This window comes from Elephantulus edwardii, unplaced genomic scaffold (genome assembly GCF_000299155.1).
Source record: "Elephantulus edwardii isolate Elephantulus edwardi_28Jun2011 unplaced genomic scaffold, EleEdw1.0 scaffold00088, whole genome shotgun sequence".
In the NCBI taxonomy this organism is placed as follows: Eukaryota; Metazoa; Chordata; class Mammalia; order Macroscelidea; family Macroscelididae; genus Elephantulus; species Elephantulus edwardii.
This window is the reverse complement of record NW_006399838.1, coordinates 11,602,278-11,616,656: the sequence shown is the minus strand read 5'-3', so window position 1 is coordinate 11,616,656 and position 14,379 is coordinate 11,602,278. Positions and strand designations below refer to the sequence as shown.

Sequence of the window (14,379 nt, the reverse complement as noted above, 5' to 3'; positions counted from 1 at the left end):
AATATATATCAGAAAAATACATTCTGTATAAATGGTACTTAGAATACCTACAAATATTTTCAATGAATTTATCACAAATCTGTGGCATTTGTTAATTCATAGAAATGATCAACTTAACCACTAATGCTAAAGTGAGTGCTAACAGTGAACTTTTGATGAAAGTAACGAAGAGGATGTTTATGGACCGGAAGATCAAAGCTGGAGTCGCACAGTAAGGTTACATGTTCTGTTGTACAAGCATATTTGGATTTAAATTGGGTTAAAATGACCGCCAACTGGAAAATCTATTTAGGCAGTCTGTCTAGCTGGCAGAAACGTGCTAAAAACAGAGATAGGCATTCCGTTCCACCGCAGATGCGTCTGCAATAATCGGATACCCCTGTGTCACTTTATCAAATATTTTGCTAATTGGATCAGGGCCAGATCAGTTGTGCTAAGCCTGAGAGAATTCATTTGAGTTTAATCTAGCTGCCCACGTTTACCAAATTAATATGTAACATTGAACTATTCATTTCACTTTCACCATGTAGAGACAGCCGAAAGCTACTTGAATTCTGAAGAGAGCCCATCCGTCTGAGTGACTGCATCATAAGAAAATGTGCCAGTGTTGAAAACCTCCACCGCTATCGCCCTGCCATGTGCCAGGCACAAGACTAATTACCCCACATGGATTAACTCGTGCTGTCCTCAATGACATTTGAGGTGGAGCTCCATTTTACAAATAAAATCATATAAATGAAGAATCTGATGTTATGCAGCTAATAACTGATATTGAATTCAAACCTCTCAAACTTCATTCCTTTTACTACTCTATATCTTATGGAAATCTGTTGGAAGATTTCTCATGAGACAGAAAATATTTAATTACCAAGTTTACATAACTAGCTAGGATGACAGAAGCCAAAAGCATAAGAGATGCTTAGAATTTAACATTACCCCAGTCTACTTTATTAGAACAATTTGTCTAGGTTGAATTTGTAATGGTTTATTAGGCTTTTGACAGCTTTCATGGTCCAGGATTTTCCTTTCACAGTAAAGAATATAAATTCTTAAAATCTTAGTAAAATTGTTAAGTTTTTTACGGTCTACTTTCTTGATTTTAAACCTCTCAGTATTCCCTTGTTCTGTTCTAAGAACTACTTTATGGTCCACAAACGGGTTTCATATGATCATTTAAGGATCACATAGGGAGCTCTGGTGGCTTAGTGGTAAGAATCTGTGCTGCAATCCCAAAGGCACAAGGTTTGATTCTGCCAACAGCTCTGCAGGAGAAGGATGGGGAATCTCCTCCCATGTGATTATTGCCTCTGAAAACCCACTATGCTTTTGAGTTGGCCATGAAACTTCTTACCATTTGATTACTAGAGACCCTAAGTGTATAAACACACACACACACAGAGAGAGAGAGAGAGAGAGAGAGAGAGAGAGAATCCTTAATCTGTATATATTAAGGAAAAATATCTATTATTCTACTTGGTGTGTTCACAGCACTGACAAATTGAATCACTACCTTCATAAAGTTTACAGTTTGTTTTGTAGGAGGTGGAAAACACAACTTTATACATAATAAATAAGTATATAATAACAATAAATAAGTATATAAATACTACGTTATTAATCTTACAATATACTCAGTATTTGTATCAATGAACTATCGTCACAAAAATAAAATAAGCTGTAACTCAGTTATCACTATTTTTTCAAGATTAGTCAAAAAGAAGTTTTTTACATTTATGTTTATTGATAAGGGGAGAGGAAAGTGGAGGGAACTTGTCAGCAAGAAATTAAGAATTCCATTTGAAATATGTTAAATCAGTGCTGCTCATTAGATATCTCTTTGGTGATAAGAATAAGTCCTTGTAGATCAAAGTTCAGGGGAGCGGATTTATCGAAGCAGTGCAGCTGGTATGGGCAAGCCATGTCTAACTTCCACTAACTCCTTAAGGGGGAAAGATTCCAATCCTTGACATCAACAACACACACACACACACACACACACACACACACACACAGCCAATTCCTATGAGATCAAAGATGCCTTTATGTTTCCCATCTATTTGTATGAATTTTTTTCTCTTTTTCTTTTTTCTTTTTTATTGGTTCGCAAACAATAATTCGTTTCTTTTTCATTCATGTACATTGTGTTTCATACAATCTTTCATTTACATTGTGTTTCATACACTCATTCAAATACATTGTGTTATACAGATTTAATTACTATTGATCTATGCCCGCCTGATACAGGCCATGGTTTTTTCAATCACTTGTTATGCATCAGAGAGTTGGACAATGACTAGGGAGGATAGAAGGAGAATTGACGCCTTTGAGTTGTGGTGCTGGAGAAGAGTATTGAATGTACCATGGACTGCCAAGAAAACAAATAGATTCATCGTAGAGAGGATTAAACCAGGCTGCTCCTTGGAGGCAAGGATTCTAGGGCTTCGTCTGACATACTTTGGACATGTTGTAAGGAGAGACAGGTCTTTAGAGAGGGACATCATGCTGGGTAGAGTAGAGGGACAGCGCAGGAGGGGAAGACCCTCTATGAGGTGGATTGATTCAGTGACTGGGGTAATCGGGATGGGTGTGTCAGAGACAATGAGATTGGCACAGGATAGAGCACGGTTTAGGGCTGTTGTACATAGTGTCGCTATGAGTCGCAAACGACTCGACGGCACATAACAACAACAACATACTTATTTTTAAATAAACTTTTTGTTCTATAATCGTTTACTTACAGAGTTCATATACATTGTCTTTTACACCAGATTTCTATGAATTTTAACACTGTTTTCCTCAGAGCATTCACTTTTCAACCACTAAGTCCACAAATTCATTGCAATAGCCACCCAGAACCCACAGACAGTACACATAATTACTGCGTTTACTGGAGGAATAAAAATGTATAAATCAGTAGTAGGCTGTTAAGACACAATTCTTCAGTGAGGACAGCTTCTCAGGCTTGCCCATGGCCCTCTGACTTTCAGTCTCATGAATGTGGGTGAGTGTTACAACAGCTCATTTTATCCTGACAGTGAAATGATGGCCCTCAGATCTGGCTCTGTGGGGTAGCAGTTCTAATTCAGTTGTGTGGCACGTCGGTGTCTGGTTCTGTCCCCTCTGCTCCTGATGCTGTTGCTGCTGCTCCTACTACTGCTGCTTTGTCATTCTATCTTCATTCATCTTGCAAACAATCTCTAGTCCGAAAGGCTGTGCAGTACCCTCCAACTCTTCTCCATATATAGTAATGAAATTCCTAATTTCTGTCTCTCAACTTGCTCAATTTATCTGGTGGGATGGCAAAACTGACCAATCCTCTCAGTAGTGCTCTGCATTCTTTATTTTATGATTTCCACGTAAAGGTATTCACTTTATTTACATTGTTAGCCAGCTAGCCAATCAGCTTGGTGAGGCCACAAACATTCTGCATTTGTATAGTCCTATCCAGACAAGTCATGCATATGAAATATTCTTACTGGCTAAAAGGGAAGAGGACTTGAAACAGTTTCTGCAGGTGATCAGTGTCTACAGCCTTCAATATGGACTGAATCTCGATATCAAGAAAACAACGATTCTTACCACTAGATAAACAGGTAATATTGTGATAGATGGAGAAATGTTGTCAATAATCACTTTACTTGAGTCTACAATCAACAACCAAGGAAATAACAGACAAGAAATCAAAAGACATGTTGCACTGGGAAATCTGCTCTCCGGGATCTCTCCAAAGTGCTGACGAGCAACGATGTCACTTTAAAGACCAAGATGCACATGATTCAAGACATGGTCATTGCAGTTATTTCCTCTGTATCTGAAAATTAAACAACACGTAAGAATGACAGGTGAAGAACCAATGCCTCTGCACTGTGGAGCTGGAGAAAAGTACTGAATATCCCCTGGACTGCTGAAAGAAAAATAAGTCTATCTCAGAGGAAATGCAACCAGGTTACTCATTAGAATCAGAGAAGGTGAAACTTGGTCTTGCTTCCATTGGCTTTGTTGCCAGAAGGGATCAGTCTTTGGGAAGATTGACGGTCAGAAAAGAAGGGGAAGACCCTCATCCAGATGGACCGACACAGTTCCTGTCACAATGGGCTTGGGCATATCAGAGCTTGGGAGGATGGTGTACGACACGGCAAGGCTCAAACCTACTGCTCACAGGGTGACTATTAGTCGCAGCCAACTCAATGGCACCCAACAGCAACAACCCAGACCTGTGATGTGAGTCAAAGACAATAACTAAAACATACTTGTTAAAGACTTCCCTATAGCAACATCCACTCCCTAAATAACATGCCTCCGGAAACTCTATGAACTTTGACAAATGTCAATAGTTGTAGAGGGGCTTCAGGCCTTTTGTTCATTTGGTCGTTATGAGTTGTGCTCGACTTGAAGGCAATCAACACCACCAATAACATAGCAACATGTATGTTAATTATGTAAATATGAGAAGGATCAATGTCTCTGTAAGTTGATTTGTGCCACTATTAGAACCTCTACTCAGAATATTATTGCTTTTTAATTTTTGACTCATGCACTTTTAACTTGTTAGTTAAATTTGTATCTTCTAGGCTGCAACACTTCCATGATACATCTTGCTAAGCACAATTGATAACAGTGCATCTAAATTCCAAAATCAATCTCCATAATAGTCTATGTGTTTCCTACTGCCAAGGGGGCCCTTTAGAGTAGTGAGAGAAGATCTTCACCCTGAAACCCACAGCGTCCCTTTTCAGCAGGAAGTAGCTAAGAGAATACACCATCCCCTTTTCCTTATGAATCAGGGTGAAGTCTCTCTCAGGGAGGAGTGATAGGGAATGGCAAGGGACACACTGACAAAGGAGATTAATCAGAACTGGCTTTGACAAGCACTGTGGCAATTGGACAATTAAAACAGACATTCTGTGGGGGGGAGAAGAACGAACTGGGGAGGAGGGTAGAGAAAACAGTGCAACAATGAATGAATGAAAACCCAAAATCTCTGTAAATGTTCATTAAAACTAACAAAATTTAATAATAAAAAAGCACACTGCCATTAATTTGGTTGATTCTGACTCATAACAACCATACAAGAAAGATTATTTAGAAGAGTAATTAGCAGTCAACTTGACTCATTATGCCGTCTGGGAACATCATCAATAAACAATCAATGACTGTTGTTGTTGATTTGTTAAGTGTCATTGAGTCACTATTACTCCTTCTCACCCTGAGAACAACAGACCTGAACTCTTCCCTTTCCTGTGCCGTCCTCATCATTGCTGATAAACTCGAGCCCTTTGGTACAGTTACCGTCTCAACCCATCTAATTGAGGCTGTTCCCCTCTGTTGATTCTCCAACTTTCCAAGCAGTAAGTCTTTTTCTAAAGACTGTCTCCCCCTAACAACATGTTCAAAGAAGGTGAGATGCAGTGTCTCTATCCTTGCTTCTACGGAGCACCCTAGTAGCACATTCTAAAGACATATTTGTTTGTTCTTTTGTCAGTCCAGGGCTTAAAACTAATCCACCTACTGTCTTCTAATCTATTCTGATTCCCAGTGAATCCAATCCACTGGATTTGGGACTGTTAGTCTTTATGGGAGGAGATTTCCCATCTTTCTACTGTGGACTGCCTCGTGGATTCAAACCACAGAGCTTTTAGTTTTCAGTCCAACAAGTAACTCACTCTGTCATCAGAATTGTTCATTAATGTAATGGTGATGCTTAAGACAAACAAAGAGATTAAATTATCTAAGAGGCTCTAGTGGACTAGTGGCAAGAAGCTGCACTACAATCCTGAAGGCACATGGTTCAAGGCCACTGGTTGCTCTGTGGGAGGATAGGAAATCTCCTCCCATGCAATTAACTGCCTGGAGGGTCAGCTATGGGTCAGTTCTGAGGGTATGGTGCACAACAGCAACAACATGCATAGATGTAGAAGAGAATCCTACAGTGAGCCCTGTAACATACCTACATTACTAAAGGTCAGCAAAGGACTCTGAGAAGAAAACGGTAGCAAAGAAAAGCAAAGAGAGAATGGTATTCAAAGACCTGAAATAAGAACTGGGAAATGACTGATAAATAGAATGTGTTCAGGAGAATAGGACAGAAAGCAGTGACAGCAAATATAGATAACTTTTCAGAAGGCTTTTACTGTAAGGAAATACAGAGGTATAGTCATGGAATGATTTTTATGTTTGCCTTTTTCTTTTCTTTTTTTATTTACTTTTAGATTTTGTTTTTGTTTGGAGAAACTGCATCATGTTTGTATGTTGACCCAGTGGGAAGGGGAAGGAGATGAATTATATGAAAGAGGTTAAGAGTTAAATGGAAGTCTGCGAACAAGATGAAAAAGGATGAGATTCAGTTCATGAATAAAAGTGTGTCTACCTTATTCAAGAGCATCGATCATCATAGCAACACAAAGGAGGAAAAAGATATTTAACCACCAAAGCAAATAACGTTGGAAAACATGTGAAAGCAGAAAGCAGTTCTAATTTTCTTGCTTCCATGATCTCATGAATAAGGAAATGAAGTCATCAGCTAACAAGAGAGAGGAGAAACACTGTTGGTTTGAAGGCTTCAATCAGGAGGCGAAGAGGAAGCAGTTCCATCAGGAAATTGTAGCAAGACTCTCAGTAATGCTTTAAAACACTGAATAATGTAATTAAAAGACAGTAAAATGCTACGCTTTAACCGTTATTAGCCTATAACACTTTCTTTAAAATAAAAATTCTGTAGTTGAGTATCTGAAGACGAAAAAACGGTAGCTACAAAGGTTTTTAGAGCAGCAAGGGAGCAGTCCTAGGAGTCCTTAAAGGCTTCTCATGAAGCAAACTTTTAAAAAACACTTACCTTACACTAAAACTGAAATTAAGCTCATAAGTCTTTACCTAATAAGAATTGCCACATTCCCTCACATGATAAAGCCTGTAAAATTAGCAGAGTAAGAGCTACTTCTTTGAAAATGTACATAACAGGGGGATTTGGCAATTACAATTCTCTCACAATAATGATAAAATAAAGTGTGTTCTCTTGAACAACAGTGTGAAGACATTAGGCTGTTCACACATAGGGTTAGCACACACTAAATCGTGGAAACTGAAAAACAAAACAAAACCAAAAAACAAACAAACTACATCTGCCTTTTAAATTCATTTCACTTCTCTACTTGATATTCACTTACTAGGCTTCAAAAGCCTTCTTCCTGATCCAGGCTTTGCAAGTTACTTTTCACTGTCCTCACACACCGCAATACCCATGTCATTTTCTGTCCTCCGACCTCCAAACTGCAGCCTTTCTTCATGGGGGTTCAAGCTCTTTGTGTTTACAAAGACTCCCTGGTCATTCTAGCTCAAAAATACTCATGGCACTTATTTCTCTAATACCTAGTAACTTGTTGTTGTTGTTGTTACGTGCCGTTGAGTCGTTTGCGACTCATAGCGACCCTATGTACAACAGCCCTAAACTGTGCTCTATCCTGTGCCAATCACACTGCCTCTGACACACCCATCCAGATTACCCCAGTCACTGAATCAATCCACCTCATAGAGGGTCTTCCCCTCCTGCACTGTCCCTCCACTCTACCCAGCATGATGTCCCTCTCCAAGGACCTGTCTCTCCTTACAACATGTCCAAAGTATGTTAGACGGAGCCTCAGAATCCTTGCCTCCAAGGAGCAGCCTGGTTTAATCCTCTCTACGATGAATCTGTTTGTTTTCTTGTCAGTCCATGGTACATTCAATACTCTTCTCCAGCACCACAGCTCAAAGGCTGTAACTTAAGCACTTCAATTTTGTATTCTTTTTTAAAAATAATAGTAGTAATAGACAGCATTGTTTAATCATTTACTATTATTATTGTTTATTATTACTATTAATAATATTATTATTAGCCAATCACCTTCACTTTTTAAAAATTTTAAATAAGTTTCTTGTAGTAGATTTGCCTAATTTAATATGCTGTTAGATTTCTTCATTGCTTCCCTGGGCATTGTTTGAGAATGCAAGTTAAATTAAACCCTTGTCAACTTTACACCTTTATACATTTATCATGATGTTCCTTTCTGGTCCAGTTGTGAGTGGTCTTGATTTTTGGTTGCAGTACAATCCACACTTAAAGCTTTAGTCTTTGATCATCATCACAAGTGCACTAAGTCTTCTTCACTTTCAGCAAGCAAAGTTGTATCTTCTGTACATCAGATTGTTAGGGAGACTTCCTCTAACCCTGATGCCTCATTCCACTTCAAGCCGTGGCTACGAGAATGAGCTCCAGCATAGTAACAATTATAACAGCACAGGACGGGGTGGTGCTTTATTCAGTTGTGCAGGGCCACTATCCATTGAAGTTTACTTGATTTGACATCTAACAACAACAAACTGATGGCAGGTACCATTCTAAGTGAAAGATAGATAGATAAAGATATATATAGATAAATTTATACATATAAGTATACTTATATTAAATATATATGTGTGTATAAATATTGTTGTTGTTGTTATGTGCCATCAAGTCGCTTGCGACTCATAGTGGCCCTATGTACAACAAGCCCTAAACTGTGCTCTATCCTGTGCCAATCGCACCATCTCCGATACACCCATCCCGATTACCCCAGTCACCATCTCAATCCATCTCCTAGAGGGCCTTCCCCTCCTGCACCTGCCCTCTACTCTCCCAAGTATGATATCCTTCTCCAAGGACCAGTCCCTCCTTACAACATGTCCAAAGTATGTTAGACGGAGCCTCAGAATCCTTGCCTCCAAGGAGCCGCATGGTTTGACCCTTTCCAGGATGAATACATAAATATATATATAAATTTAATTCTGAAAACAAACTCTAGTAATATATTTAGTTTATTAATTAAAATGAAAATAGTGAGTTTGGAGCATTGGTATAGATTATAGAGGAATGAAGCAGGAATACTAATACTCATATTCAAGCAGCCAGACTCCAAAATCTAGATTCTAAATACTATGCTATGGTGACTATTTATTTATTTCATCAACATGAATACAAATTGAAGAAAACTTCTAAAATCTTATTCTTCCCTATTTCCTTTCATTTACTTTCAAAAAAATAGAACTTACTGAGTAAGTAAATAAGCCTCAGCCGTGACAATAAAGCAGGGCTTCCCTATTTACTAGGGTAAGTGTTGCTGTTGTTGTTGTTGTTATGTGTCGTTGAGTCGCTTGCGACTAGGGTCAATAGACTCTTTATTAAAGCACATGCATATACTTTATTGTCATTGATATGAATTTATATTCATTTTTACTAGATAATTCAGAGAAAATAAAAATATTTCAAATGTCCAAACTAAAAATGAAAAACCACTGTTAATAGAATCTTAGGAAAATATAATAAATACGGCATGACACACTTACCACCCCACATTTAAATGGGCATCTTACTATTATGTACTTACCAGCAGGGCAGCTTTGTTCTCACACTGTCCACAGACCTTTCCTCTTCTCTTGAGTGTCGCATTTTCAGAATTTGTCATTTTATCATAAAGGGGTTGTTTTACAGGCTCTGGAAGATAATTTAAAAAATCCAAACACTCTGTTTTATTTTTACAATCATTCACTTGTATATAATCATTCAGAAATATTTTGTTCATGTAAATTTATCTTGCACAAGCATTTCTGGACATTGCATTTTATGTAGTTCCTCTTGATCTCTGTCATCTCCCCTTCTCATCAACTCTCCACTGCATCTTGCCTTTAATTCACAGCTCCTCTCCTCTGCCCACTAATCTCTCGTGTGCAAGTGATGTATTCTTTCTTGCACATCCCTTCTTCTCGTCCCTTTTTGAACAGTTACACCTACCTTGGACCTATCAGAGAGATGGACCATGATCAGGGATAATAGAAGGAGAATTGATACCTTTGAGCTGTGGTGCTGGAGAAGAGTGTTGAATATACCATGGACTGCTAGGAGAACAAACAGGTTTGTCCTGGAGAGGGTGATGCCTGAATGCTCCTTAGAGGCAAGGATTCTGAAGCTTCGTCTGACATACTTTGGACATGTTGCAAGGCGGGATCAGTCCTTGGAGAAGGGACGTCATGCTTGGGAGGGTGAAGGGACACAGCAGGAGAGGAAGACCCTCAATGAGATGGACTGATTCCATCACTTGGGTAATAGGGATAGGTGTGTCAGAGACAATAAGATTGGTAGGAGATAGAGCAGGGTTTAGGGCTGTTGTATACAGGGTTGCTATGAGTCACAAGCAACTCGACGGCACATAATAACAACAACACTGACTAATTGTAATAGTCATATTGACCTTATGTCAATTCTTCCCAGATTGATCCTCCCTTGTCTTGGTCCTCACAGTGTTCTTTTCTGTTCTCCCCCAGACCATTCACTTTAAAAAGAGATATTTAGTGGATTTTTTTGCCCTGACCAATAAAGCAATGGAATTATGCACCTTTGCAAATACTCAGAATATCTAAATATACATTTTTGTTACATAAGCATGTCATGCAGTTAAGTCTAATATTCCCAGTAGATTGCAGAATCACAGTTCTCCCCTCACTTAGCTCTAAGACTACAAAATCAGCAAGCCTACTCATACCCACTTTGCTTAAAACTCACTAGAACTGGATAATATAAGAACCAAACAAAAATTTCCTATTGTTCGCAAGTCAAACTCATAAACAATAATCTTTCCAGGAAGAGACTCTACATCTTTGCCCAGTGCAGCACCTGTGAGTTTGAACGGTTCGCCTTTCAGTTCAGAGGACAACATGTTACCTACTATATGACCAGGGCTTCTCAGAATAACAGGGATGGCTTAGTGGTAAGGAGCCCCACTGTAAATCCAAAGGCTTGTGGTTCAAATGTGCCAGCTGCTTTGTAGAGAAGGATGGGCAATCCCGCCCCATGCAATTTACTGCCTCGGAAAACCCAATGGAGGGTGAGCTGTGAGTTAGTTCCAGCTTGTCAGAACTACAACAACGTCACAAAAAATACTATTCATGATGGAATTCCTATGGCATCCTATCTCTACACCAAACAGAGCAGCACATATATCAACTTCTAAACATCTGTTCTATATAAGTACACATCACATTTGCTGTACAGAGGTAACTCGTGGGTGCTGTGATGCTAAACACTGTGACACTGATGTGTCAAATGCGATCATGGTCACCCATGGTGGACAGTGTTTGACAGAGCTCCCTGATTAAAACAAGCTTGAAAGCAGGAGTGGCATCCACTTCCGAAATAGCTTGCCTCCGGAAACTATGAACCTGGAGAGAGGATGGAAGTTATACAAGTGTTCAGGTCTTTCGTTCATAGAGTCACTACGAGTTGCCTATGACTCAACAGCACTTAACAACAATAACAAAAACAATATGTAAGTCATAAATATGCAGTAAATATTAGGTATTATCATTTGCTCCATCAACTCTGGTGGCCTAGTGGCAAGGAGCTGTGCTGCAATCCTGAAGGCTCACAGTTCAAGTCCATCTGCTGTTCCTTGGGAGAAGAATGAGCAATCTCTTCCCGTTTGATTAACTACCTCTGAAAACCCACCACAGCGTCAGCTATGGGTCAGTTGTGACTCTATGGCACACAACAACAACTATGAGGGAAAAAAAAAAGATTTCTTTCCTTTGGAATCATTATGAGTCCAAAACTTCCTTTCATTTTTGGCTATAATTTTATCAAAATATATAAAGCAATTTTAAGTATTTTTTCAAATTCCTATAATACAATTACAATTCATAATTTTATAATGCTAAATTACTTTCCTGGATAAAATATTATATTCATAAAGCTAAAGGAACTGTTCTATGAAAGTTTTCACTTTTGAAAATGCTACTTTTATAATCAAATTCTAACCTGACATTTTTATGAAAAAACATAACTACTCAATTTCTTTAAAAAGCTTAATAAAATATATAAAGTCATTACTTTTAGATTTAGAATGTTTATGTTGTGTTAATAATTATAACACTTTAATTTTTCTTTGTAACTCAAATATAAAAGAAAAAGGAACTGCATCTTTAGCAGCTAATCATATAGTGATAAATTATTTACCTTGAATGTCTTCTTTCAGTAATTTTAATTTCACCTTTCCAGTAGTAAGCTGTAATAATTAAAAAAAAAAGTCAGGTTGACATTGCCCTAGTGAAATAACAATGTAATTGTTACAAACAATAAGAACAAAAATTTAGTTTTAGCCTTTGATGTATTTGGAAAAAAATCTATCTTTGAAAGAATAATACAAATCAATAAAAGAATTTTAAAGCATTTAAAGGGTTTAGGGAAGCAAGACTATTCAAGCATTTTTCCATTTGTTCTTTATGAAACAGATAATATTTTTCTAGATTGAACATGGGATAAATTTTGACTGGGCTTCTTTCTTAAAAATAGAAGCCAAATTTATTACCTCATTTGCCCAAATTAAAAGAACTACATGTTTAAGCAGCACAGACTTAACCTTTAAATACATTTTTGTGATCCTGACTTTCTTAAGTTGTAAGCAAAAAAATTAAGTACGTAGCAATCGTTGAAATTTTAAATACATTTGTCAATTGTCTATACGTGCCCTTGTCTTATCAAACCGGTATGTAAAGTACCCAGATGAGCATGGCGGAGGGCGTGCATTTTATATAGTCTGTCAACTCACGCCTGCATCGCAAACTGCATGCTCAATTACCTAATTTGAACATGAAAATATGAGAACAACGGCTGCCTCTGTGTCCTCGGCTGGACCCACTGCAGTCATCTTTGACAACTTGGGCTTAATTATTCTCAGTGAGTCTAGTGGTTTTGCTTCTAAAAGGGCATTTATTGTTCACAATCTTTGAAATAGCTGCTTACAGGCTATGTTCCAAACACACCAGAAAATGGGATTTAAACAATCAATCCTTCTATGAATCAAATTTTTCTTTTTAAAATGGATGTTATACAAGCTACAGATAATTTAATCTCATCATTCATAACCAAATTATCCAATATGAGCATCTTAATGATACAGCTGAACCGTAAGATGATCACTATGTATAACCAGATATGAACAGAAAGAGTAGATAACATAGTAAACTGAATCTCTAATTGTTGTTGTTGTGTATTGAAGAGTAAGAACTGACCCACAGCTGATTCTCTGGTAGGTTTTCAGAGGCAGTTAATTGCACGAGAGAAGACTGCCCACCCTGCTCCTGTGAATCCATTATTAGGAAAATGTGTATTTTTATTAAGATGAATAATATTGTTCAGATGCATGAATACAACTATTTTCACTTCAAATGTTTCAAAATGCGTAACATATGTGAATGAAAAAATTGCTAGCTTATACTTTTAGGTTAATGACATTTCTTCCTAAAGCCTTATTTTTCATGTTTAGGAAAGATGTTTTGTTGTGGAGTACAGTCAAGTCAGAACCAACCCATGGCTGACCCACTAGCGGGTTTTCAAAGACAGTTACTTGCAAAGGAGGAGCAAAAAGTAGGAGGAGTTACAGGTTAAAATAGATATAGATTTCCATACAAATATACACAGACACATGGAGTCCCTGAGTGAATGGGTAAGCACTTCACTACAGGCCAACAAGTTGGCAGATCAAACACTCTCAGAAATGCCTCATAAAACAGGCATGATGATCTGCTTCTAAAAGATCAGCGCTTTGAAAAACTTCTCCACGGACGAGACTTTCACTTGGGTACTCAGATATTCCAGAGCCTTGATGGATTTTTTTCCTAAAGATGTCTTATGCAAATGTTCACTTTCACTGGAAACCATCTTTTCTCAGACACAGCTGTTTTCTACAGCATTCTTCAAAGAGACGGCTGCTGTTTTGACTCTAGGCATTGAGAGGGAGGGAAGCATTTCTTCTTTTTTGCTCCTCAGTGCTGTATGACTCCTGTGTCCTCATTGATTCAGTAAATCTACCTCTACTGAAGGTCACCATCACTCATTCACTCCCTGCTTTGTCAATACTCACAATACTCTTCATCTGGACGTCAGTATTTATCATCATGACATTTCTCAATTTTTGTTTTCTTTTGAGGAATTGAAATAGCAACTTCTACTTTGGAATCTACATAACAGCCAAAGCCCCACTATATCCAATCACTATTTCTGCAGATATTTTGAATATGAAAATGAAGATACAATATCTTGAGTAACTCAATATTCATGCTGACTTGGCATCTTGGTACTGCAAATTCTCAAACACGTTTACAATCACAAAGGATCATTCATTTTGGCCACGCACCTCTGTAACGAACTTTTGGATCTAACCAGCAGCCTGAGAAAACTCAATTTCAAAATCCTAAACTCGAGAGTTTCTGAGTGCTAACTACAGCCTCTTGCCTCTTGCCTCATGGATTTCCCATATCTATATACCATTGAACAATATGTCAACAAAGAACTGTTGGATTTAGAAGAGGTCGAAG

The 14,379-nt window shown here is 38.0% G+C and overlaps 1 protein-coding gene across 1 annotated transcript in view; it reads right to left on the bottom strand.

Moving 5' to 3' along the window:
* ZBBX (zinc finger, B-box domain containing) overlaps window positions 1-14,379 on the bottom strand; it is a 166,059-nt gene that overhangs the window by 133,728 nt on the left and 17,952 nt on the right. The window contains exons 4-5 of the mRNA XM_006890391.1: window positions 12,020-12,068; window positions 9,399-9,505 (exon numbers count right to left, since the gene is read on the bottom strand). Coding sequence (XP_006890453.1) covers window positions 9,399-9,505; window positions 12,020-12,068 — 156 coding nt within the window. The remainder of the gene's footprint in view (window positions 1-9,398; window positions 9,506-12,019; window positions 12,069-14,379) is intronic.